Source organism: Microcaecilia unicolor, chromosome 4, assembly GCF_901765095.1.
Source record: "Microcaecilia unicolor chromosome 4, aMicUni1.1, whole genome shotgun sequence".
NCBI classification, from domain to species: domain Eukaryota; kingdom Metazoa; phylum Chordata; class Amphibia; order Gymnophiona; family Siphonopidae; genus Microcaecilia; species Microcaecilia unicolor.
Window position 1 is genome coordinate 180369807 of NC_044034.1, and position 26518 is coordinate 180396324.

At 50.8% G+C, this 26518-nt stretch overlaps 1 protein-coding gene across 6 annotated transcripts in view; it reads left to right on the top strand.

The window, feature by feature from the left end:
- Window positions 1–26277, top strand: part of STK33 (serine/threonine kinase 33) — a 430311-nt gene extending 404034 nt beyond the window's left edge. For all 6 annotated transcript variants that reach the window (XM_030201030.1, XM_030201029.1, XM_030201032.1 and 3 more), the window contains one exon: window positions 24955–26277. In XM_030201030.1, the coding sequence (XP_030056890.1) occupies window positions 24955–25167 (213 nt within the window). In that variant the 3' untranslated portion in view covers window positions 25168–26277. The remainder of the gene's footprint in view (window positions 1–24954) is intronic.
- The last annotated feature ends 241 nt before the right edge of the window (window positions 26278–26518 follow it).

Consider the following 26518-nt stretch of genomic DNA (forward strand, 5'->3'; position numbering starts at 1 on the left):
TCAATTCTTTGAAGGAGTAAACAAACATGTGGACAAAGGGGAGCCGGTTGATATTGTGTATCTGGATTTTCAAAAGGCTTTTGACAAGGTGCCTCATGAAAGGCTACAGAGGAAATTGGAGGGTCATGGGATAGGAGGAAATGTCCTATTGTGGATTAAAACTGGTTGAAGGATAGGAAACAGAGAGTGGGGTTAAATGGGCAGTATTCACAATGGAGAAGGGTAGTTAGTGGGGTTCCTCAAGGGTCTGTGCCAGACCGCTGCTTTTTAATATATTTATAAATGATTTAGAGATGGGAGTAACTAGCGAGGTAATTAAATTTGCTGATGACACAAAGTTATTCAAAGTCGTTAACTCGCGACAGGATTGTGAAAAATTACAGAAGGACCTTACGAGACTGGGAGACTGGGCGGCTAAATGGCAGATGACGTTTAATATGAGCAAGTGCAAGGTGATGCATGTGGGAAAAAAGAACCCGAATTATAGGTACGTCATGCAAGGTTCCACGTTAGGAGTTACGGACCAAGAAAGGGATCTGGGTGTCGTCATCGAGAATACACTCAGTGTGCTACTGCGGCTAGGAAACCGAATAGAATGTTGGGTATTATTAGGAAAGGTATGGAAAACAGGTGTGAGGATGTCATAATGCCGTTGTATTGCTCAATGGTGCGACCGCAACTTGAGTATTGTGTTCAATTCTGGTCGCCGCATCTCAAGAATGATATAGCAGAATTGGAAAAGGTGCAGCGAAGGGCAACTAAAATGATAACGGGGATGGGACGACTTCCCTATGAAGAAAGACTAAGGAGGCTAGGGCTTTTCAGCTTGAAGAAGAGACAGCTGAGGGGAGACATGATAGAGGTATATAAAATAATGAGTGGAGTGGAACAGGTGGATGTGAAGCGTCTGTTTACGCTTTCCAAAAATACTAAGACTAGGGGGCATGCGATGAAACTACAGTGTAGTAAATTTCAAACAAATCGGAGAAACTTTTTCTTCACCCAACGCATAATTAAACTCTGGAATTTGTTGCCGGAGAACGTGGTGAAGGCGGTTAGCTTGACAGAGTATAAAATGTTTGTACGTTTTGGAAGCTTGCCAGGTGCTCTTGGCCTGGATTGGCCGCTGTCGTGGACAGGGTGCTGGGCTTGATGGACCCTTGGTCTTTTCCCAGTGTGGCATTACTTATGTACTTATTCCATGAGAGCGATTTCCTCCTCGTGAGCTGAAATGGGTGTCCTTTCTCTTCAAGAGATCTGTCGTGCGGCTACTTGGGCTTCTCAGCTCTCGTTTATACGGCATTACAAGCTGGATGTGTCAGCGAAGCAGGACGTGCATTTTGGGGCGCAGGTGCTTGCTCACGGAGTTGCCTGCTCCCACCCTACGTAGAGAGTGCTTTTGTACATCCCATCAGTTAATGGATTCATCTGCTGTTGATGACAAGGAAGGGAAAATTAGGTTCTTACCTTGGTAATTTTCTTTCCTTTAGTCACAGCAGATGAATCCATGATCCCTCCCTGTCTGACTTTGTTTTTGTTGTTCAGATCCTTCATGTAGATATCGTATCGCATCAGGAGGAGTTGAAGATCAGTTCTCAGATTTTCTACATGCTGTTCTATTGCAGGAGGTTGAGAATGTCCCTCCTTTGTTGGTTATTGCTCCGGTTCTCTGAGGACAAGCAGGCTGCTTGTTCTCACTGATGGGTGACATCCACGGCAGCCCCAGGATCGGAAGATCTTCCTAGCAACAGAAGTTTGCTAGCTCTCGTGCGATCCGCATGCATCGCGCATGCGCGACCGTCTTCTCACCTGCTACAGCATGCTCCTCAGTCTCTCTTTTTTTTCGCGGTCAGAACGGATGTGTATCGCTCGTTCGCGGCCCCAGAGAGGCCCCCGACGCGTTCTTCGCTGCAGCTTTAGTGCCTTTTCGGCTTGTTCTTCGTTTCTCCTCTCGTGTGTTTAAAAATAAAAAGAGTTTGTTCTGTTTTCCGGTACTTCTTTGAGGTTTCCCGGGTAAGTTTCCTTTCTTTTCCGTGTGCGGCCTGTTCCGCCGCCCGTTCGGGTCTTTTCCCCTTTTTTGGTGCCCCTTTTATCAGCATCATCGCGTTTGACATCACCGGCACGATTTTCCCGCCTATGTCTTCGAAGCCTGCCAGCGGCTTCAAGAAGTGCACGCGGTGCCACCGGACGATCTTGCTAACTGATAGACACCTATCGTGTCTTCAGTGTCTCGGGGCTGGTCATCGCCCGGACGCCTGTACTTTGTGCCTCCAGCTTAAGAAGAGGACCCAGGCGGCGAGATTGGCTCAGTGGAACATCCTGTTCAGAGCCTCGTCCGGTCTTTTGGCGTCGACGAAGCCAGCGGTACCGAGGTCGTCGCCGGTATCGATGTCGGCGTCGGAGGGAGCATCGATGTCCGGAGTGCAGGTGATGGCTGTCCAGAGATCCCACGCTGGTAGCAGTGAGCCATCGAGTGGGTCTCCACCTGCCTCGAGGGCTCCTGCAGTGCAGGCCCCCCGGGACTGACCACCTTCGGACCCGGCCCCGAGGAGACGTTTAGATTCCACGTCTTCCTCATCGGTACCGGGAGGTGCCGATGCGGTGCTTTGCGCGAAGGCGAAGAAGCACCGTCATCGGTCACCTTCCCGTCACGGTACCGAGAGCTCCGAGACACTGAAGGATTGACACGGTTCCCCACAGGAGGCTCTTGAATAAACTAGAAGAGCTGAAGATAGGACCCGAAGTGGTGAACTGGATTAGGAACTGGTTGACGGGCAGACGCCAGAGGGTGGTGGTGAATGGAATTCGCTCGGAGGAGGGAAAGGTGAGTAGTGGAGTGCCTCAGGGATCGGTGCTGGGGCCCATTCTGTTCAATATATTTGTGAGTGACATTGCCGAAGGGTTAGAAGGTAAAGTTTGCCTTTTTGCGGATGACACCAAGATCTGCAACAGAGTGGACACCCCGGAGGGAGTGGAAAACATGAAAAAAGATCTGAAGAAGCTGGAAGAATGGTCTAACATTTGGCAATTAAAATTCAATGCGAAGAAATGCAAAGTGATGCACTTAGGGAGTAGAAATCCAAGGGAGGCGTATGTGTTAGGTGGGGAGAGCCTGATAGACACGGACGGGGAGAGGGATTTTGGGGTGATAGTATCTGAGGACCTGAAGGCGATGAAACAGTGTGACAAGGCGGTGGCCGTAGCGAGAAGGTTGCTAGTCTGTATAGAGAGAGGTGTGACCAGCAGAAGAAAGAAGGTTTTAATGCCCCTGTATAAGACGTTAGTGAGGCCCCACCTGGAGTATTGTGGTCAGTTTTGGAGGCCGTACCTTGCGAAGGATGTTAAAAAAAATGGAAGCGGTGCAAAGAAAAGCTACGAGGATGGTATGGGAGTTGCGTTCCAAGACGTATGAAGAGAGACTTGCTGACCTGAACATGTATACTCTGGAGGAAAGGAGGAACAGGGGTGATATGATACAGACGTTCAAATATTTGAAAGGTATTAATCCGCAAACGAATCTTTTCCGGAGATGGGAAGGCGGTAGAACGAGAGGACATGAAATGAGATTGAAGGGGGGCAGACTCAGGAAAGATGTCAGGAAGTATTTCTTCACGGAGAGGGTGGTGAACGCTTGGAGAACTCTTTTTATTGAAAAAAAAACTAAAAACAAATTACACACATGAAAAAAACAACCAACCCTCCCCTCACATCCCCCATCAACATCCTACCTATACACAAGCAACCTACCTATATACAAACCCCCCTTCCCCTCACATGATAATACATTAAATTTATCTACCAAATATCCCAGAGTCCCCAAAACCCCTGCAAACAGCCAACTGAAAGCCCCTCATGGTGGTTTTAGCCTGACATGCTTCCACCACCTTGCGGATTTCTCCACCCCCTTCTCCACTCTTTCCCACTTTGCCGCTTCCTGCACCGCCCTCACCACATCCCAGCTGATGTTTTCCGCCGACCGGACGTCCTGGTGCAGGGAGACCCCACACCGCGCTATCCAGAGGCAGTATCGGAGTATCACTGATATCAGAAAGCGTGTCTCCGGATCCAAGCGCCCTACTTTTACAGATGGACCGTACACCCAGTCTGCATAGGTGTACCGACGGAAACTGGGGATCTGCAACAGAGAGGAAACCCGGTCAGAAACTTGGACCGAAAATGGGCATTTCTGCAGGAAATGCTCCATTGTTTCCTCGACCCCAGCACATTCCCCCCTTGGACATCCTCTGTCCTGCACTTTCCGATCTTTCAAGTTGGCTCTCACATACAGTTTACTGTGAAAGGACAGCCACGCAATGTCTGTGTATTTCACAGGGATCCGGTCAGATGTAATCAACCGCAACCCCTGCTTTAACACTGGGTCTGGCGCATCCCGCAGCGCTAGGGGCGCTGAAAACATCTGTGATCGAACCCTCTCCATCCAAACCCCCCGTTGTCCTTCTTTCACCTCTGCCACTGACACCCCCCACACCCTCACCAGCTTCACCAGGGTCTTGCAGTAGCCTACCCTCCCTGGGGCCCCCTTCCGCAGAGCTACTACCCTTCCCCCTTGCTGCCATAGGTCCCAGTACCTGCTCCACTATTGCAGAACACTCTGTGCCCACCCCGGGGACTCCTGCCCAACCGCCCTGCCCAAATTAAACTGCAGGAACAGCGCACTGAAGAACAGGACCGGGTTTACCATTCCCATCCCACCCCCCCTCCTTCCTGGGCAGATATGTAACATTACGCTTCACTGGGTTCATCCTGTTTCCCCAGAGCAACTGGAAAAACACGTTATATAGGGCTGTATAGCGGCTTTCTGGCAACAAGCAGATGTAGCTAACAAATAAAAACAAGGGAATTAGATGAGTCTTTATCAACTGGACCCGCTCCCCCATCGACATTCTCCACCCCTTCCATCTGTCTACCTGTGCCCTGGCTTCTTGGAGACACTTATCCCAGTTGTATAACCTATAATCCCCCTGGTCAAAATAAATCCCCAGAACCCTGAGCCGCTCCCCTGGCGCTGGAAACTGACCACCCAACTCAAATTGGTGCCCTTGATCTTCCCCAACCCACAGGCTATTCGATTTTTGAAAATTGACCCTCGATGCTGTGACCTGCGAGTAATCCTGGATCAGCTCCTGCAGTCTTCCTCCCTCCCTTTGGTCCGCCACCCACACTGTGACGTCGTCTGCATATGCCACGACCCTCAGCTGACTACCTTCCCCTACCTCCACACCTTGCAGTCCCTGCGCCCCTCCCTTCTCCACCCGTCTTATAAAAGGGTCGATGGCATATGCATACAACAGCGGGCTCAGCGGACACCCCTGCCGCACCCCTGCCCCCACCGTAAACCCCTTCCCCCTCCACCCATTTACCAAGGGGAAACACCCAGTCTGCCTATACAGCAGCTGCAGCTGCTCTACCCACCCCTTCGGGAACCCATAGTGTTCTAGAATTCTCCACAGAACATCCCATTGCACTCTGTCAAATGCTTTATCCTGGTCAAGCGTCACCACCAACCGACCATTCACACCCTCCCTACTGTGTTCAACTCCCTCCCGTACCCATGCTGCTGCTTCCAGGACCCCTCTGCCCTTAACCCCGCATGCTTGGGAGGCCGCTAACAATCCCGCAGACACCTGCCTCATCCTTTGAAAAAGCATTCTTGCGAAAATCTTCCGATCCTGTGTTGAGCAGCGCTATCGGCCGCCAATTGGCCAGCAGCGACGAGTCCTTCCCTTTGCTCAGCAAAATCTGAGCTGCTTCTGTCAGGGACCTGGGGAGGGAACCCTCCGAACGAGCTGCCTCCCATACCTTCAACAAGATCGGCCCCAGTTGCGCCTTAAAGGCCTGATAAAACTCGGTCGGCAGCCCGTCCGGCCCCGGCGAGGTCTTCTTGTGGAGTGCCTCAATGGCTTCTTCCACCTCCTGCACAGTCCATGGTTGCAAAAGGCCCTGGAGCTGGGGTCCCTAATCCCCTATCCCTGGGGTCCCTTCCACATAGCTCTCCATCTGTTCTTTATCTATCTGCTGGGCCGAGAGGAATACTTCAAAGTAATCCCCTACTACACTTAAAATCCCCTCCTTGGAATCCTGAAGGATCCCTCATGTGTCGCGCACTCCCTCAACCACCCTATGGTCCCTCCTCTCCCTACAACAGGCGAAGGGATCCGGGCTAACCATCTTCCCGAAATCTCGTTCATACACCAATGAGGTGTAACGATTGAACTGCACCTTTTCCAGGAGCTCTTGGAGTTCCCTTATTTCCACCTCACTCCCCCCCTGAGAAATTAATCTATCCCTCTTCTGTTTCACCGCCAGACCCAGCTTCGTCCTTTCCCTACCCTCCCTTCTCGCCTGCCTCAAAAAAAACCCCCGTGTGCGTCTTTTCACCGTGTCCCACCACCCACCAATCGATGAAAATGCTCCTTGTACTGTAACCTGATCGTCCAAAAACCCAAGAAATTCTTCCCGCACCTGCCTGTTACTTAACCACTTTAAGTTCAGCCTCCACAACCCTCTCCCTGGCCTCTGTGCTCCCGCTCCCCCCACCTGAAGGAGAACCATATGGTGGTCCGAAAAGTCCACATCCACAATCTTTGGGCCCCCCAGACCAACCCCTTTCCTCACCAAGAAGCGATCTATTCTGCTCTTGCACTGTCCTCTGAAGAATTTGAACCCCTCCTGCCCCTCACAAAACTCCACATGTGCGTCAACCAGCCCCGCCTCCCGCATAATCCTCGCCAGTCTCACCCCATCATAGCTCACCTGCATTGACCGTCCCCCACTATCCATTTTCCTCAATATAGTGTTGAAATCCCCACCCCAGACTACCTGGCGTGAGGTGTACAGGTAGGGCCGAATTTTCCCAAAAAGGAGTACCCTTTCCCTCTTACTCTGGGGCCCGTACACGTTGACCACCCTCAACGCTCTTCCCTCCCAAATTACATCTACCACTAGACATCTCCCCACCCCCAACTCCACCACCCTCTGGATATTCACCCGGTGCGTCTTAAATAAAATTCCCACTCCCCCATACCTGTCCCTCGCCAACCCCCACACCGAGGGTCCCCACCTCCAGGCCCGTCTCGCCCGCCTGATTTTTTCCAGAGACGTCAGCCGGGTTTCCTGTATCAGGAAACAATCCGCTCGGACCCGCGCAAACCTGTCATACGCTAAGCATTGCGCCTTTGGGGAGGAGATACTGGCCACATTAAGGGTAGCAAATGTTAATACAAGTCCCGCCATTCTCATGGAGAGTAACCGAGCTGCTCAACACCTCCTATACTCTGTACCCGAACCTCCTGATGTTCCCCCTTCGCACCCTGAGACAGGTCCTCTTCTGTGCGGCCATCGTCCTCCCCCACCCGATCCCCTTCCCCCCCCCCCCACCAGTCCCACCTTTACCTCCCCCTCCCCTCCCCCTTTCTTCCTTCCTTTCTTCTTCTTTGTGCTATCCAATCCCACTCCCTTACCCCTCACCCTCCCTTTCCCCCTTCCCCCAACCTCACCCCCTAACTCCTCCTCTAGGTCCTCCCTGTCCTCCAAAACCTCCTCCAATTCCACTCTGTCCCCCCACTCATACACTTGGGCCCATGCCCCCTGCACAACCCCCTCGGCCTTCCTCTTACTCCCCTTCCCTCTCCCATCCCTTCCACCCTCCCCTCCCCCTGCCTCCTCTCTCCCCCCTCCCTCTTCCCTACTGCCCTGAACCTCCCCTCCCTTCTTCCGACTCCCTGTACTTCCCACCTGAACCTCTTTATATTTCCTTTTGCCTTCTGCTGTCCCCCCTGCCTCTGCTCCCTCCTCCATCAACTCCACCCTCGTCCCCTTCATCTGTTCACCCTCCTCACCCTCAGCCCCCCCATCCTCCTCTCCTAACACCTGATATCTATTCCCCCCCCTCGCCCCCTGCTGCGGCACCTCCCCGCCTACCGCCCGTGTCCCCCCCTTTCTAGACTTCCCCCTCCTCTGTGGAACTCGCACCCAATCCCCCTCCTGCTCCTCCCCCGACCCTCCTTCCTGCCTCCCCTCCCCTTCTCCTACCAGCTCCTCCCTGCCCAGCACCCCCTGCCCTGCCCCCTCCTCTTCCCCTACCACCCCGCCATACCCCTTCCTCCACATGTCCCACTCATTATGGGACGCCCGAGGGCAATTCCGGAATGCATGCCCCAGCCCTCTACAGAGATTTCACCGAATCGAGGTACAATCCTCCGTGGAGTGCTGGGTGTCCCCACATCTCCCACACTTTACCATAGGGCAGGACATGCTAAAATGTCGAAATGAACCACACCTAAAGCACTGTCGTGGCTGTCCTTTGTAAAAACACAGTATCCTGTCACGGCCGATGAAAGCTGCCGAGGGGATGTGCTGAACGACATAGCCGTCCTGTTTTAATTTTACCTGGGCTCCCCAACCTCCTGCCCAAACCCTACTCGGATCCGGTAGCTTAGTAAGTGGTGACTTCAGCTCCGCATACCGCTGGAGCCAGTAAGCCAGATCTACCCCTGAGATAGACTCATTCCGCACAAGTAGGGTAACCTGCACCAGGTCCAGCTTGCTGATCGGAATCACCCTGAAGTCCCGCCACTCCCCCTTCCCCCTTACTCCCTCATACCGTTCCCAAAAGATTTCCATCCCCCTCTGGGTCATAAAGCTTACATCATATTCGGGGATGTTGACGGGGTGTATACAAGCGTAAAAGTTCTCAGGTATGAACCCCATCCCCATCACCTGTTTCAAGACCTTTTCCCGGGACGGCATTGCTCCATCCCCTATCCATTTAAGCTGAACCACATTGCGTCTTTTTGGTAACTGCCCACCCCCTTTCCCCATTCCCCCAAAACCCCTGCCTGTCCCTTCATACCCCGCAGGTCCTCCCCCCTCCCTCCTCCCCCCTCCCTGGACCACTGCAGCAAAGGACACAGACCCTTGCCCCCATCGCCCCCCTACCCCTGAGCTGGTGCCAGCCCTACCCTCCAACTCCGCCCCCTCCCTTGCTGCCCCTCAGCCTTACTGTCTTCCCTACTCCCCCCCACCTCCTGCCCCCCGTACCCGTAATGATGTCATCTCCCCCCTCTCGCTGCCCCTCCCCCCTGCCTCCCCCCCTTCCTTTTACTCTGGGGCCTCCCTGCCGCTCAGGAACCATACCCCCTCTTCCCTGATGCTGCTGGCCCACCGACATACCTCCATCCCCTGCTGCCCAGACACCTGAGTCCCCTGCATCAGGCAAATCTACACCAAAAGAACCTTCCCACTGCAAACCTTCAGCTGCCCCAGAATCCCGCAACAAACCCCCTTCAGCCCGCCCTCCCTCCGGCTGAACCAAGTCTGGTACCGCATTACCGGCAGTCCTTGCGGCCATTACTTGCTGCGGGGCTGGCGCTGCAAGAATCTCCCTGTCTGCCCCTTCTTTCTCACAGCCTTCTGGGTGCCTTGACTCCTTTCTCTCTGATGGCTCTGCTCCGGTCCCGTTGTCGAACCCGTGCAAATTCCCTCCTCCTGCGCCCCGATTGGGCAAACCTGCCCTCTCATCTGCTGTGAGTGGGCAGAGCTTCCTCGAACCCGGAAGCTCCGCGTATCGTCTCTCCGTTCCTTGCTGAAAATTAGCCTCTGTCCCCCTTAGCGCTACAGCCCTCTGGTTCGCCTCCGATGTTCCACCGGCTGTCTGTGATGTCCCTTGCAGCTGCGAACTGCCCTCTGCACACTGCGAATCAGCCGTCTCTCGATCAGGTATGACGTCCTGCCCCTTCGATCCTCGTGGGCGGACCTGCTGCGCTAGTAATGGCACTGCGCTCGTAGGTTGCCGACCTCCTGAAACCGATGCCTCCAGTGGAAAACACCTGTGGCTGCAACCGCTTGTCCTTGCTTGGAGCCCACTGCTCCATTCCGGGTACACCGCCCTCTTTCTTCTGCATCGGCTCAACCAGAACTGCATTAGACAACAGGCTCTCCCCTGTAGCGCCTGACCCTGTGTCTAGTATCTGGAATGATTGTCTCTGAAACTCTCTCGCTTCTGTATTTTCCTCCACAGGTCTCTGTGTCTGAGAAGTCTGATCCAGACCAGCCCTGACGTCCCTGAGCTCTGCTGTCTCTGGAAGAGGACCGGGCTGGCTTGCCAGGTACTGCATATACTTTAATGTGGCTTGTGTACCGCTCCCGGTCAGTTCTGGCACCGAAGAATGCAGGGACCCAGGAACTGAACCCTCTGTCTTCTTCCCTCTCTGTTCTGCTGTGGGGTCTGATCGTTTACTTCCCTGGCCTCCAGCGAGAGAACCAGAAGCCATTCTTTCCTTGTTCACATAAATCTCGCGCAAAGGGTTCCCAGGGCCTTTTTTTAAAACCCCAAGCAGCTGTTCTTTCTTCCCAAGCATTTTTTTTAGATGTTTTTTTTCCTTTTCATATAGTTTCTTGTGTGTTGCTGGAGCTACTTTAATCATGGTTTTAGCCATCTTGATACGTTTACCCAGTTCCACCACCTCTTTCTCCACGGCCTTGATTCTCCTAACCACTTTGATCAAACCACTAGCCGGGTCCTCTGGGTCCTGGATTCTCTCCCAAAAATCTTCCTCTTCCGAGGACTCGCTGTCCTCACTGCCTGTCTCCTCAGATTCAGGCTGACTCTCCTGACAGGTATCCATCTCCTCCACCTTCTCTCTGCCCGGCAAACTCCCTTCTTGGGTCTTCACCAGCTCTCCCCTCCTCTCACCTTCTGGATGTTGTAGGCCAGTGAGGGGGGTACCGGACTGGCTTCCACCCTCGGGCTGCTGTTCTCTCCGGTCTACCGGGCTCCTCTTCCTCCTCTCTGCGGCTTTAACAGAGAGGGAACCGTTCTTCCAGGCCTTCTGGTCCTGGGCCCCAGGAGGCCCCATATCCTGGGCCTTGCCTGAGGACCGCTCCCCAGGGACCTTCCTCATTTCTGGGGAAGGGGCTAGGCCTCACTCCCTTCCCCCTGGAAGCCTGCAGAGCCTCTGGCAACACTTCCTCCTCCTTCCAAGCCTCAACAGCAACTGCCTTGGAATGCCCTCCCGCGGGAGGTGGTGGAGATGAAAACGGTAATGGAATTCAAACATGCGTGGGATAGGCATAAAGGAATCCTGTGCAGAAGGAATGGATCCACAGAAGCTTAGCTGAAATTGGGTGGCGGGGTGAAGAGGGGTTGGTGGTTGAGAGGCTAGGATAGGGGAGGGCAGACTTATACGGGGTCTGTGCCGGAGCCGGTGATGGGAGGCGGGACTGGTGGTTGGGAGGCGGGAAATACTGCTGGACAGACTTATACGGTCTGTGCCCTGAAAAAGACAGGTACAAATCAAGGTAAGGTGTACACATATGAGTTTATCGTGGGCAGACTAGATGGACCGTGCAGGCCTTTTTCTGCCGTCATCTACTATGTTACTATGATTTGGTACCCGTGAAGCGTCGATGCCAGGTGGACTGCTCGCCCTTCATACAAGAGGTGTCGATGCGCTCTGCTCCGGACATCCCGGTACCGCCTCCGCGCTCCAGCTCACCGCCGGTACCGGCCCCATTGCCTTGCTCGACAGCCACTCTGGACGAGCGCCTCAGAGCCATACTTCCAGAGATTCTGGAAGGGCTGCTGCGACCTTCTGCTCCGGTACCGCCGGTGCCTGCGCTGGCGGTACTGTAGAATCATGCGGCAGTTGGCTCTCCGCCTGTGGTGCGGACTGTGACACCGGTACCGCTTGCAGCATCGGCGTCCGCTGCCACCCAGGAGGACTCCCCGTCGACGTCGCTGGAGGGAGCTTCGTCGCCGCCGGCACGGGAGTCTTCTTCTCGGCACCGCCATAGGGGACCGGGTTCCTCGGCGTCGAGACGGGCTCGGCTGAAGTTGTGTCCAATACCGACGGTGAGGCCGTGGGAGGTGGAGGAAGACACCAGGTATTTCTCTGACAAGGAGTCTTGTGGCCTTCCTTCCGATCCCACCCCTTCGCCAGAGAGAAAGCTTTCTCCCCCTGAGAGTCTGTCTTTCTCTTCCTTTGTCCGGGAAACGTCTACGGCCATTCCCTTCCCAGTGGTTACTGAGGATGAGCCCAGGGCTGAGATGTTCGAGGTCCTGGACTATCCTTCACCACCTAAGGAGTCGTCCACTGTTCCCCTTCATAATGTCCTGAAGCAGGCATTGATGATGAACTGGGTGAAACAGTTAAGTAACCCCCACATTCCCAAGAAGATTGAGTCCCGGTATCGAGTCCATGGGGACCCCGAGTTGATGAGAACCCAGTTGCCTCATGACTCTGGAGTTATGGACTCGGCTCTCAAGAAAGCCAAGAGTAGTAGAGATTACGCCTCGGCGCCCCCGGGCCGTGAATCTAAGACTCTAGACTCTTTTGGTAGGAAGGCCTATCATTCTGCTATGCTCGTGTCCAAGATCCAATCCTACCAGCTCTACATGAACATCCACATGCGGAATAATGTGCGGCAGCTGGCGGACTTGGTCGATAAGCTCCCTTCGGAGCAGGCCAAGCCTTTTCAGGAGGTGGTCAGGCAACTGAAGGCGTGTAGGAAATTCCTGTCCAGGGGTGCCTACGACACTTTTGATGTAGCGTCCAGGGCCGCTGCTCAGGGCATAGTGATGCGCAAACTCTCATGGCTGCGTGCCTCTGACCTGGAGAATAGAGTCCAGCAGCGGATTGCGGATGCTCCTTGCCGGGGGGGATAACATTTTTGGTGAGCACGTCGAACAGGTAGTAGAACAGCTTCACCAGCGGGACACCGCATTCGACAAGCTCTCCCACCGGACGCCTTCAGCATCTACCTCTAGAGGTAGACGGTTTTATGCGGGACGGAGGAATGCTCCTTACGCTTATAATAAGCATAGGTACAATCCCCCTGCCCGTCAGCCTGCTCAGGCTAAGCCCCAGCACGCTCGTTCGCGTCAACAGCATGCGCCTCCTCAGGCCCCTGCAGCTCCCCAGCAAAAGCAAGGGACGGGCTTTTGACTGGCTCCAGGCGAGCATAGCTGAGATAAAAGTGTCTGTGCCGGACGATCTGCCGGTCAAAAGGAGGTTAAAGTTTTTTCACCAAAGGTGGCCTCTCATAACCTCCGACCAGTGGGTTCTCCAAATAGTTTGGCTAGGATACGCCCTCAATTTGATCTCAAAACCTCCAAATTGTCCTCCGGGAGCTCAGTCTTTCAGCTTCCAGCACAAGCAGGTACTTGCAGAGGAACTCTCCGCCTTTCTCAGCGCCAATGCGTTCGAGTCCGTGCCACCGGGGCAGGAAGGGCTGGGATTCTATTCCAGGTACTTTCTTGTGGAAAAGAAAATAGGGGGGATGCGTCCCATCCTAGACCTAAGGGCCCTGAACAAATATCTGGTCCGAGAAAAGTTCAGGATGCTTTCCCTGGGCACCCTTCTTCCCATGATTCAGAAAAACGATGGCTATGCTCTCTGGACTTAAAGGATGCTTATACTCACATTCCAATACTGCCAGCTCACAGACAGTATCTTAGATCCCATCTGGGAACACGGCATTTTCAGTACTGTGTGCTACCTTTTGGTCTCGCTTCTGCACCCAGAGTGTTCACAAAATGCCTGGCTGTAGTGGCGGCGTCTCTACGCAGACTGGGAGTGCATGTGTTCCCTTATCTCGACGATTGGCAGGTCAAGAACACCTCAGAGGCAGGAGATCTACAGTCCATGCAGGTGACTATTCAACTCCTGGAGCTACTGGGGTTTGTGATAAATTATCCAAAGTCCCACCTTCTTCCATTTCAAAGACTAGAATTCATAGGAGCTCTGCTGGACTCCCAGACGGCTCATGCCTACCTCCCCGAGGCCAGGACAGACAACCTTTTGTCCCTGGTCTCTTGGGTATGAGCGTCTCAGCAGATCACAACTCGGCAGAATACCTGCTACAGGTTGGTAACCTCGCTTTCTGGGTGTTTTGAGTGAGCCTGGGGGCTAGGAATACCCCATCAGTGAAAACAAGCAGCCTGCTTGTCCTCGGAGAAAGCGAGGTTACTAACCTGTAGCAGGTATTCTCCGAGGACAGCAGGCTGATTGTTCTCACTGATGGGTGACGTCCACGGCAGCCCCAGGATCAGAAGATCTTCCTAGCAACAGAAGTTTGCTAGCTCTCGCGAGATCCGCATGCATCGCGTATGCGCGACCGTCTTCCTGCCCGCTACAGCATGCTCCTCAGTCCAGTATAAAGCAAAGACAAGGGAAGACACAACTCCAAAGGAGAGGAGGGTGGGATTGTGAGAACAATCAGCCTGCTGTCCTCGGAGAATACCTGCTACAGGTTAGTAACCTCGCTTTCTCCGAGGACAAGCAGGCTGCTTGTTCTCACTGATGGGGTATTCCTAGCCCCCAGGCTCACTCAAAACAACAAACATCGGTCAATTAGGCCTCACAACGGCGAGGACATAACTGAGATTGACCTAAACACCAACAACTAACAGAGTGCAGCCTGGAACAGAATAAAAATGGGCCTAGGAGGGTGGAGTTGGATTCTAAACCCCAAACAGATTCTGCAGCACCGACTGCCCGAACCGACTGTCGCGTCGGGTATCCTGCTGTAGGCAGTAATGAGATGTGAATGTGTGGACTGATGACCACGTCACAGCCTTGCAAATCTCTTCAATAGTGGCTGACTTCAAGTGGGCCACTGACGTCGCCATGGCTCTAACACTATGAGCCGTGACATGACCCTCAATAGCCAGCCCAGCTTGGGCGTAAGTGAAGGAAATGCAATCTGCTAGCCAATTTGAGATGGTGCGTTTCCCGACACTGGGGCGTTTGTTCACTGTGAGGAAAGTTCATGTTATTTTACCTTTCCTTTTCACTGTGCTTTGGAAGTTTCATATACTGAAGGCAGAAGGGGCTAGCCGTCCAAGGTCACTGTGGTTTTTCAGTGCTCTCTATCTCCACCTGCTGGTAGGCGGATACAACCCATCAGTTAATGGATTCATCTGCTGTGACTAAAGGAAAGAAAATTACCAAGATAAGAACCTAATTTTCCCTTATTGGGCCTATTTTCTGCGCTAAAATTTTACAGTTTTCATGCGGTATTAGCCTATTTAATGTGGTGTTTGCCCATTTATTTTAAAACCTTTGCACAAATTGAATGTATTCCCAGCATCTCCACATAGAGCTAGCACAAAGAAAAAATCTTTACTGTGTATTAACCACATTGCACATAATGCAGTGCAATTAGGTACACCTATTGAGGTAGCATTAAATTTACACACAGTAACTACGGTTCTGTGTTAATTCTCGCCTATCCTGTGTCTCATTCTGTATATGCTGTTAACACAGAAAGTAGCACACATTAATCCCCTTATTCTATAATAGATTGCCTAAAGTTAGGCCCACTTTCGCTCTTAAGTGATAGAATACTAGCACTTATGCATGTAACTGTAACAGTTATTCTCCGAGGACAAGCAGGCTGCTTGTTCTCACGACTGGGTTGACGTCCGCGGCAGCCCCCACCAACCGGAAGAAGCTTCGCGGGACGGTCGGCACGCAGGGCACGCCCACCGCGCATGCGCGGCCGTCTTCCCGCCCGTGCGCAACCGCTCCCGCCAGTTACTTTTTTTCTGCGACTGGAGAGAGTTGTGCAATCGCCTCTCTCTCCGTTCAGCCGCCGGATTTTTCGACCGCGTTTACGCGGATCGTTGCTTTGACCCGTTCGGTTCCTCTTTCTTTCTTTCTTCGTATTGTTAAAAAAAAAAAAAAAAAAAGATTTTCGCGCGTCCCTTTTCCCTCGCTTCCAGCGGGGACGCCTCATTGCGGCCTAGTGGCCGCTCGGTCGGCTAGTTTTTTCGTGGTGTGATTTTAGCCACCATTGCCGACTTTGACTTCGCCGACGCGATTTTTCCGTCGATGTCCTCGAAGGTCCCGAGTGGATTTAAAAAGTGTGGTCGCTGCGGCCGGCCGATCTCGCAGACCGACACCCACGCTTGGTGCCTCCAGTGCCTCGGGCCGGAGCACAATCTCAAGTCGTGCGCGCTGTGTCTCGGTCTCCGGAAACGGACTCAGGTTGCGAGGCAAGTTCTGCGAGACCGTCTTTTTGGAACTTGCGCCGGCCCCTCGACGTCGACCTCGACGGCATCGGTATCGAAGGCCGGATCTTCGGTACCGGTATCGATGCCCGAGACATCGGCACCGATGGCAGCGACCCCAGGAGAACAGGTCCCGTCGGCCCGCCGGTCCGCCGGTGAGAGTGGGGTTGAGAGGCCGCGTGGGCTGTCGGCCCCGGTCACTCCCTCAGCTCGTGAGCCACGGGACCGAACCCTGTCGGACCCGGTACCTCGAGACCGAGGGGGATCGACCTCCTCCTCCTCCATGCCCTCCGGCGCCGGTGACGTGCACCGGAAAAAAGATAAGAAGCGCCGTCACCGGGAGCCCTCGGTGCACCCTGAAGGGGAGTCGACGCCGAAGCGTCATCGCAGAGAGGAGAGATCTCCGTCGGTGGTGGAGGTACCGACGCGTCGGGGTTCCGGCACCTCGGTGCCGTCTCCTGGCCCCCAGCAGCTTCTGGCACCGACACCCTTACCGGCCCCACCGCCTTTCCCGGCAGCGGGCCTGGACGAGTGCCTCAGAGCCATCCTTCCGGGGATCCTGGAAGGGCTGATGCGCCAGGCTGTGCCGGCGTCGGGGGTGCTTGCGCCCCCGGCGCCGATGACTGTGGCGCCGGCGAGCTCTAGCCCGGCGCCGGGGCTGTCGACACCGCCGCCGCTTGCGGTGCCGGTCTCGACCGCCACGCAGGTGGAGTCCCCGTCGACGTCGATGGAGGGAGCTCCGTCCCCGCCGGCGCGGGAGTCCACCGCTCGACGACACCGAGACCTCGGTGCCTCGACGTCGAGCCAGGCCCGGTACCGGACTCAGCTACATGAGCTAATGTCCGATACCGAGGATGAGGACTCGTGGGGGGAAGAGGAAGACCCGAGATATTTCTCCTCAGAGGAGTCTACGGGCCTTCCCTCGGACCCCACGCCGTCACCGGAGAGGAAGCTCTCACCTCCTGAGAGTCTCTCCTTTGCCTCCTTTGTGCGGGATATGTCTATAAGCATTCCCTTTCCCGTGGTCTCTGTGGAAGAGCCGAGGGCCGAGATGCTCGAGGTCCTCGACTATCCATCACCACCTAGAGAGTCCTCCACGGTACCGCTGCACAATGTCCTGAAGGAGACGCTGCTTCGGAACTGGGTGCGACCACTAACTAACCCCACCATTCCCAAGAAAGCAGAGTCCCAGTACAGGATCCACTCTGACCCAGAGCTCATGCGGCCCCAGTTGCCCCATGACTCAGCGGTCGTGGATTCTGCTCTCAAGAGGGCACGGAGTTCGAGGGATACCGCCTCGGCGCCCCCGGGGTGGGAGTCTCGCACTCTGGACTCATTTGGGAGGAAGGCCTACCAATCCTCCATGCTCGTGACCCGCATCCAATCTTACCTGCTCTATATGAGCATCCACATGCGGACCAATGTGCAACAGCTGGCGGACCTGGTTGATAAGCTCCCGCCGGAGCAGTCCAGGCCATATCAGGAGGTGGTCAGGCAGCTGAAGGCGTGCAGAAAGTTCCTGTCCAGGGGGATTTTTGACACCTGTGACGTGGCATCTCGTGCTGCGGCCCAAGGTATAGTGATGCGCAGGCTCTCATGGCTGCGTGCCTCTGACCTGGACAACCGCACCCAGCAGAGACTGGCTGACGTCCCTTGCCGGGGGGATAATATTTTTGGCGAGAAGGTCGAGCAGATGGTTGACCAACTGCATCAGCGGGAAACCGCTCTCGACAAGCTCTCCCACCGGGCGCCTTCAGCACCCGCCCCCGCGGGCGGGCGTTTTTCCCGGGCTCGGCAGGCTGCACCCTATTCTTTTGCGAAGCGTAGGTACAACCAGCCAGCCCGAAGGCCTCGTCAGGCACAGGGACAGCCCCAGCGCGCTCGTTCCCGTCAACAGCGTGCGCCTAAGCAGCCCCCTGCGCCTCCACAGCAAAAGCCGGGGACGGGCTTTTGACTGGATCCACGGGAACATAGCCGCCCTACAAGTGTCCGTACCGGACGACCTGCCGGTCGGAGGGAGGTTAAAATTCTTTCACCAAAGGTGGCCTCTCATAACCTCCGACCAGTGGGTTCTCCAAATAGTGCGGTGCGGATACGCCCTGAATTTGACCTCCCTGCCTCCAAATTGTCCTCCGGGAGCTCAGTCTTTCAGCTCCCATCACAAGCAGGTACTTGCAGAGGAACTCTCCGCCCTTCTCAGCGCCAATGCGGTCGAGCCCATACCACCCGGGCAGGAAGGGCAGGGATTCTATTCCAGGTACTTCCTTGTGGAAAAGAAAACAGGGGGGATGCGTCCCATCCTAGACCTGAGAGGCCTGAACAAATTCCTGGTCAAAGAAAAGTTCAGGATGCTTTCCTTGGGCACCCTTCTGCCAATGATTCAGAAAAACGATTGGCTATGTTCCCTGGATTTAAAGGACGCATACACTCACATCCCGATACTGCCAGCTCACAGACAGTATCTCAGATTCCGCCTGGGCGCACGGCACTTTCAGTATTGTGTGCTGCCCTTTGGGCTCGCCTCTGCCCCACGAGTGTTTACAAAGTGCCTCGTGGTGGTAGCGGCCTACCTACGCAAGCTGGGAGTGCACGTGTTCCCATATCTCGACGATTGGCTGGTCAAGAACACCTCGAAGGCAGGAGCCCTCCGGTCCATGCAGTGCACTATTCAACTTCTGGAGCTGCTGGGGTTTGTGATAAATTACCCAAAGTCCCATCTCCAGCCAACTCAGTCTCTGGAATTCATAGGAGCGCTGCTGAATTCCCAGACGGTTCAGGCCTACCTTCCCGAAGCGAGGGCCACCAATCTCTTGGCCCTGGCTTCGCAGACCAGAGCGTCTCAGCAGATCACAGCTCGGCAGATGTTGAGACTTCTGGGTCATATGGCCTCCACAGTTCATGTGACTCCCATGGCTCGTCTTCACATGAGATCTGCTCAATGGACCCTAGCTTCCCAGTGGTTCCAAGCCACCGGGAATCTAGAGGATGTCATCCGCCTCTCCACCAGTTGCCGCACTTCACTGCTCTGGTGGACCATACGGACCAATTTGACCCTGGGACGTCCATTCCAAATTCCGCAGCCCACGAAAGTGCTGACGACGGATGCATCCCGCCTGGGGTGGGGAGCCCATGTCGATGGGCTTCACACCCAGGGTCTGTGGTCCCTCCAGGAAAAGGATCTGCAGATCAACCTCCTGGAGCTCCGAGCGATCTGGAACGCACTGAAGGCTTTCAGAGATCGGCTGTCCTGCCAAATTATCCAAATTCGGACAGACAATCAGGTTGCAATGTATTACGTCAACAAGCAGGGGGGCACCGGATCTCGCCCCCTGTGTCAGGAAGCCGTCGGTATGTGGCGTTGGGCGTGTCGCTTCGGCATGCTTCTCCAAGCCACGTACCTGGCAGGCGTAAACAACAGTCTGGCCGACAGACTGAGCAGAGTCATGCAACCGCACGAGTGGTCGCTCCATTCCAGAGTGGTACGCAAGATCTTCCGAGAGTGGGGCACCCCCTCGGTGGATCTTTTCGCCTCTCAGACCAACCACAAGCTGCCTCTGTTCTGTTCCAGGCTTCAGACACACGGCAGGCTAGCGTCAGATGCCTTTCTCCTTCATTGGGGGACCGGCCTCCTGTATGCTTATCCTCCCATACCTTTGGTGGGGAAGACCTTACTGAAGCTCAAGCAAGACCGCGGCGCCATGATTCTGATAGCGCCCTTTTGGCCCCGTCAGATCTGGTTCCCTCTTCTTCTGGAGTTGTCCTCCGAAGAACCGTGGAGATTGGAGTGTTTTCCGACTCTCATTTCGCAGAACGACGGAGCGTTGCTGCACCCCAACCTTCAATCCCTGGCTCTCACGGCCTGGATGTTGAGGGCGTAGACTTCGCTGCGTTGGGTCTGTCTGAGGGTGTCTCCCGGGTCTTGCTTGCCTCTAGGAAGGATTCCACTAAAAAGAGTTACTTTTTCAAGTGGAGGAGGTTTGTCGTTTGGTGTGAGAGCAAGGCCCTAGAACCTCGTTCTTGCCCTGCACAGAACCTGCTTGAATACCTTCTGCACTTATCAGAGTCTGGCCTCAAGACCAACTCAGTAAGGAATCACCTTAGTGCGATTAGTGCTTACCATTATCGTGTGGAAGGTAAAGCCATCTCTGGAGAGCCTTTAGTCGTTCGATTCATGAGAGGTTTGCTTTTGTCAAAGCCCCCTATCAAGCCTCCTACTGTGTCATGGGATCTCAACGTCGTCCTCACCCAGCTGATGAAACCTCCTTTTGAGCCACTGAATACCTGCCATCTGAGGTACTTGACCTGGAAGGTCATTTTCTTGGTGGCAGTTACTTCAGCTCGTAGGGTCAGTGAGCTTCAAGCCCTGGTAGCTCATGCTCCATATACCAAATTTCATCACAACAGAGTAGTGCTCCGCACCCACCCAAAGTTCCTGCCGAAGGTGGTGTCGGAGTTCCATCTTAACCAGTCAATTGTCTTGCCAACATTCTTCCCCAGGCCGCATACCCGCCCTGCTGAACGTCAGTTGCACACATTGGACTGCAAGAGAGCATTGGCCTTCTACTTGGAGCGGACACAGCCCAACAGACAGTCCGCCCAATTGTTTATTTCTTTCGACCCTAACAGGCTAGGGGTCGCTGTCGGGAAACGCACCATCTCCAATTGGCTAGCAGACTGCATTTCCTTCACTTACGCCCAGGCTGGGCTGACTCTTGAGGGTCATGTCACGGCTCATAGTGTCAGAGCCATGGCAGCGTCGGTGGCCCACTTGAAGTCAGCCACTATTGAAGAGATCTGCAAGGCTGCGACGTGGTCATCTGTCCACACATTCACATCTCATTACTGCCTCCAGCAGGATACCCGACGCGACAGTCGGTTCGGGCAGTCGGTGCTGCAGAATCTGTTTGGGGTGTAAATCCAACTCCACCCTCCAGGACCCGAATTTATTCTGGTCAGGCTGCACTCTCAGTTAGTTGTTCTTCGTAGGTCAATTTCTGTTGTTCCCTCGCCGTTGCGAGGTTCAATTGACCTGGGTTCTTGTTTTGAGTGAGCCTGAGAGCTAGGGATACCCCAGTCGTGAGAACAAGCAGCCTGCTTGTCCTCGGAGAAAGGGTATGATACATACCTGTAGCAGTTGTTCTCCGAGGACAGCAGGCTGATTGTTCTCACCTACCCTCCCTCCTCCCCTTTGGAGTTGTGTGTTTCATCTTTTGCTAGTCATTCAACTGGCGGGAGCGGTCGCGCACGGGCGGGAAGACGGCCGCGCATGCGCGGTGGGCGTGCCCTGCGTGCCGACCGTCCCGCGAAGCTTCTTCCGGTTGGTGGGGGCTGCCGCGGACGTCAACCCAGTCGTGAGAACAATCAGCCTGCTGTCCTCGGAGAACAACTGCTACAGGTATGTATCATACCCTTTCTCGTAAGTGCTAGTATTCTACAACTTAACAGTCACCCTCGTAAGAGCTAATATTCTATATCTTAACAGTTACACTCGTAAGTACTAGTATTCTACAACTTAACATTTACTCTCATAAGTGTTAATATTCTATAACTTAACAGTTACACATGTAAATTCTAGTATTCTGTAACTTAACAGTTAACACTTGTAAGTGCTAATAGTGTATAACTTAAGTTACACTCGTTAAATGCTAGTAGTCTATAACTTAACAGTTACACTTGTTAAGTCTAATAGTCTATAACTTAACAGATACACGTGTAAGTGTTTGTATTCTATCATTTAGTATTCTATAACTTAACAGTTACTCATTAAGTGCTAGTATTCTATAACTTTACAAGTTACACTCGTAAGTGCTAGTAGTCTATAACTTAACAGTTGCACACGTGTTAGCTATAATTTAACAGTTGCTCGTTAAATGCTAGTAGGATTGTGAAAAATTACAAGCGGACCTTACGAGACTGGGCGTCTAAATGGCAGATGACGTTTAATGTGAACAAGTGCAAAGTGATGCATTTGGGAAAGAGGAACCCGAATTATAGCTATGTCATGCAAGGTTCCATGTTTCGAGTCACGGACCAAGAAAGGGATCTAGGTGTCGTCGTTGATGATACGTTGAAACCTTCTGCTCAGTGTACTGCTGCGGCTAAGAAAGCAAATAGGTATTATTTGGAAAGGATTATTAGGAAAGGAATGGAAAACAAAAATGAGAATGCTATAATGCCTTTGTATCGCTCCATGGTGCAACCGCACCTCGAATATTGTGTTCAGTTGTGGTCACCGCATCTCAAAAAAGATATAGTGGAATTAGAAAAGGTGCAGAGAAGGGCGACGAAAATGATAAAAGGGATGGGACGACTTCCCTATGAGGAAAGGCTAAAGCGGCTAGGGCTATTCAGCTTGGAGAAAAGGCGGCTGAGGGGAGATATGATAGAGGTCTATAAAATAATGAGTGGAGTTGAATGGGTAGATGTGAAGCGTCTGTTCACGCTTTCCAAAAATACTAGGACTAGGGGGCATGCGATGAAGCTACAATGTAGTAAATTTAAAACGAATCGGAGACAATGTTTCTTCACTTAACGTGTAATTAAACTCTGGAATTCATTACCAAAGAATGTGGTAAAGGCGGTTAGCTTAGCGGAGTTTAAAAAAGGTTTGGACGGCTTCCTAAAGGAAAAGTCCATAGACTTTATTAAATGGGGAAAATCCACTATTTCTGGGATAAGCAGTATAAAATGTTTTGTACATTTTTGGGATCTTGCCAGGTATTTGTGACCTGGATTGGCCACTGTTGGAAACAGGATGCTGGGCTCGATGGACCTTTGGTCTTTCCCAGTATGGCAATACTTATGTAATGTAGTCTATAACTTAACAGTTACACATATAAATGCTAGGCACTATTCAGTGGAATTTTATAACTTTAGCATACAGCTGTCTTAGTGCGTAAATGTAAGGGGCGTTCATAGGGGGCGGTGCATGGGTGGGCCATGGTCATACCTCCTACTTACATGCCTGTAAGTTACACAGATAAATGTGGCATTTAGGTGCACATATTTATACCTGCTGTTGGGGCATAAGTGGGCATTTTTGTAGGTGCATTAGTGCTGACTTACTCTAGTATTCTGTAACAGGAATTACACGCAGTTCTAGGATAGACTCACAGCTTGCTTTAATTGGACCCCTAAATTGTAGCACCAAGTTATAGAGATGCCATGTTAACGTGGGCGCTGTGCTAAAAGTTAACTGTTGGTGTGCGTTAGTTGCTGTGTTAATAGCTAATAACACTTAATCAATATAATCCTATTTACTACAGAGCTTTTTTCTGCTACACAAAAGATAGAAACATTTCCTTAAATGAAGCCTTTGTACCTTTCTAGGAATGCGCATTTGTTAGCGTGCACTCATTTCATTAGTGTGTCATTTAAAATTTAGTGCACACTAAACTAATTTAACGTACGTTAACCTAATACATGCTGAAAATTTTATATTAAAATGAATGTGAGAAATGAACTGAAAAAAAAATCCAAAAAGCAGGGGAAAATGCTAAACAAACTGAAAATGAACCAAAACGTTTTGCACTGTGCATATCCTTATGCCTTTCATGGTTCTAAAAACCATGGATTAGAGGTAGGTGTAGGTGCCTGGATTATAGCAGATGATTGGTTTTGTACCTTATTTAGGCAGGGGGTGAAGTGGGGTGGGGGAGTGAAGTCCAACTGATAATTGCTTCTGCAGCAGAAAAAGGAACTTGGAGGTGAGAGAGGTGACAATTATATTGGCCCAGAATACAATCTTTCACTATTTGACTCCCATCATGTCACATCAGAATGGCCAGATATGAGCTAAATTTCAGATGTAAAAAGTGTGTATTAAATTTAACCATACTAGAACAATAATTAAAATGCTGTTGGAATGGTCAGCGTGTGTAGGTGTGTTAAAATTATAACGATGGTTAGCATGTGTGATACATGGGACCCTTTTGATATTTTTGGATCATGTGATGATGTTGTTGGGCTTATGTGTTAGCTAATATTTGATTGTATATTGCAAGATATTGCTTCACCAGTTGTACAACAGTATGTAAAAAGGAGTCTTAATATGCTATATATCACACAATAACCCATGGTAATTTTAAGTTAACTTGCACTAAATATAGATAAACTATATGACAAAATTAAAAAGACATTTTTCAAATATATAAATAAAATATACAGAAATTAAATTTCAAGAATGCTTCTTCTCATGTGGAATTATGTCCAAAATTAATAGAAACAAAAGTAAGAAATCTTTTAGATTTTTAGAATTGGTAGAGAGCAATAAAAGATTTTAAATTGAAAAAGAGGTGGTTCTTTTTCATAACTGCTTTACTGATTTTAAGTGCTTTACATTTACTGTATGACTAAAATAAATGTCTCCAGTCCTTCATACTAACAAGTATTGAAGTGCCAAATCTCACAACACCTTCACTTCATTGATAGTATTGTATTAAATTTATTTATTTTGTTTATTTATTGCAGTCACTTGTTAATGTACAATAAAAACACATAAACCAGATAAGGAGGGGTGAGGAAAAAAGAGGGATGTACTTAAATAGAAAGGGTGGGAGGGGATAAGCAAAGATGGGCACAAGATAAAAGCAAGGAGCATTCACAGTTTATCAACCAATCATGAAGAGTTTTTAGCTCTGAAGGGGTTGCCCTGAAGCTCTTTGAGGCTTTTTCCGCCTACTATTATTAATATATTAGTGGATGTCTAATGCAAATTTCAATGTAATTGAGGATTGTATTTAAATTATATTTTGTATGAACCAAAATAGCCATGTTTAGGTAAGTCAGTTCAAAACAGAGGTCAGTGGCTAGGGCAAGGGCCAAGATGTGAAAACCTTTCCAGACAAAATGTTGTAAGGGTCCATCCACTTAGGCATTTTATTTGAAATGTTTCTTTTTATAACCTCTCTTTTTGATTACAGCCCACAGCAGGTGGAAAAACATCACCACTGTCAAACATAAAGTGGATATGCGACAATCAAGAGCACTCTGTGGCACACATCACCCCTTCACTCAGACAACATCCCCAGTCTGTAAAAAGGGATCTTGGCAGGTCTATTGCACCCACAAGTCAGGGAATGGGGCATAAAATGAAATCCAGTCTAAATGCTTCCCCCAGAGCTAAAAAGACATAGGGCAACCATCAACTACGAACCCCACTCATACCCTAATGGGACTATTAATTTTGCCAAAGTGAGGGAACTTGTGTAGATACAGAGATGTATATCTTGAAATGGTAACTGTTCTGTTTTTCTGACCTGTGTGATTTACAGAGTGCTCCTTATATCTGTTACCATGAAAGGTATTCGATCCATTGATAATCTGTTTATCAGGCTGTGGATTACATGCTGTCTTCATAAACGTTGCTCTGATATGGATTTCATAAATCCATTCGTTGTGTTGTGCCCAGGAAGATAATTATTTTGTCACAGCCATCCTGAGGGAAGAAGAAAAGTACTATCAGAGATGTACTGGGGAAATGCTTAGCATCATATGTTCACTTAAAATGTTTAATGTTTATAGGCATTGAACCATATATTATATGTTCAAATTAATGAAATGTATTATGGTATTTTCAGGTGATCATACAGTATAAATTGTACTGAAGCTTGTGTATCTTATCCTAACCTTGACAAATTGGAGTACTTAATGTAGAATTTCTAATACATTAGTAAAGTGTGTTAACTACAGTATTTAATTGACATGCCAAGTCTTCACCATCTTTACTATAGTCTTAGATACAGTTCCTGCTTAAAAGGAAGCTAAACTAGGGCTTAATTGTCATTGATCTCTGATATAAAGTATGGATGTTACCTGCTGTTACAGGAAATACATCTTGCTGTGATCCAGTTTCTGTGCTTCCCCTATCAGTTTTTTAGTTCTGTTGAGAAAATTGAATGCTTTAAAAAAACCATGATATATGTTTGTGGTTGTTTAAATGTTCATTTAAAGAGTCAGATCTGAAGGGATAGGGTTTAGTTAAAATTTTGATGAGAATTTTGTAACTCTCTGCTGTTTTGTAATAAAAGTTTTTGTATTCCCTGTATGTATTTATTCTGGATGGTGCCTGATTTGTAAGGATGGTGACTTGAATGTGATCTTGAATTCCTACGTTTAAACAAAAGATTTATTATTATTATTATTATTATTATATAGCTTCTACTTTTAGAAGAGTTCAGTTTTGTAAAATATAAATAAAACTCTTAATGTCTATCTGCATTTAAATAAGCCATTGTATCTCAAAAGTTTTCTTTCAGTCTTACATAATACTATTTCATAGTGATATATTCTAAACATTTAACATTAACATATTAATTTTAGGCATATAATTCTAATAAAGATGAAATAACCCTAACAGTGTTTGAAATATTGTCAGTGTATCATTATAAAATGAAATTCTTTACTTGCAGGATATTACCAGTACTGCGCTTCTTGATATAGTTATCATTGTGTGCATTTTGTTCAACAGAAACTCAAAAACCTCAT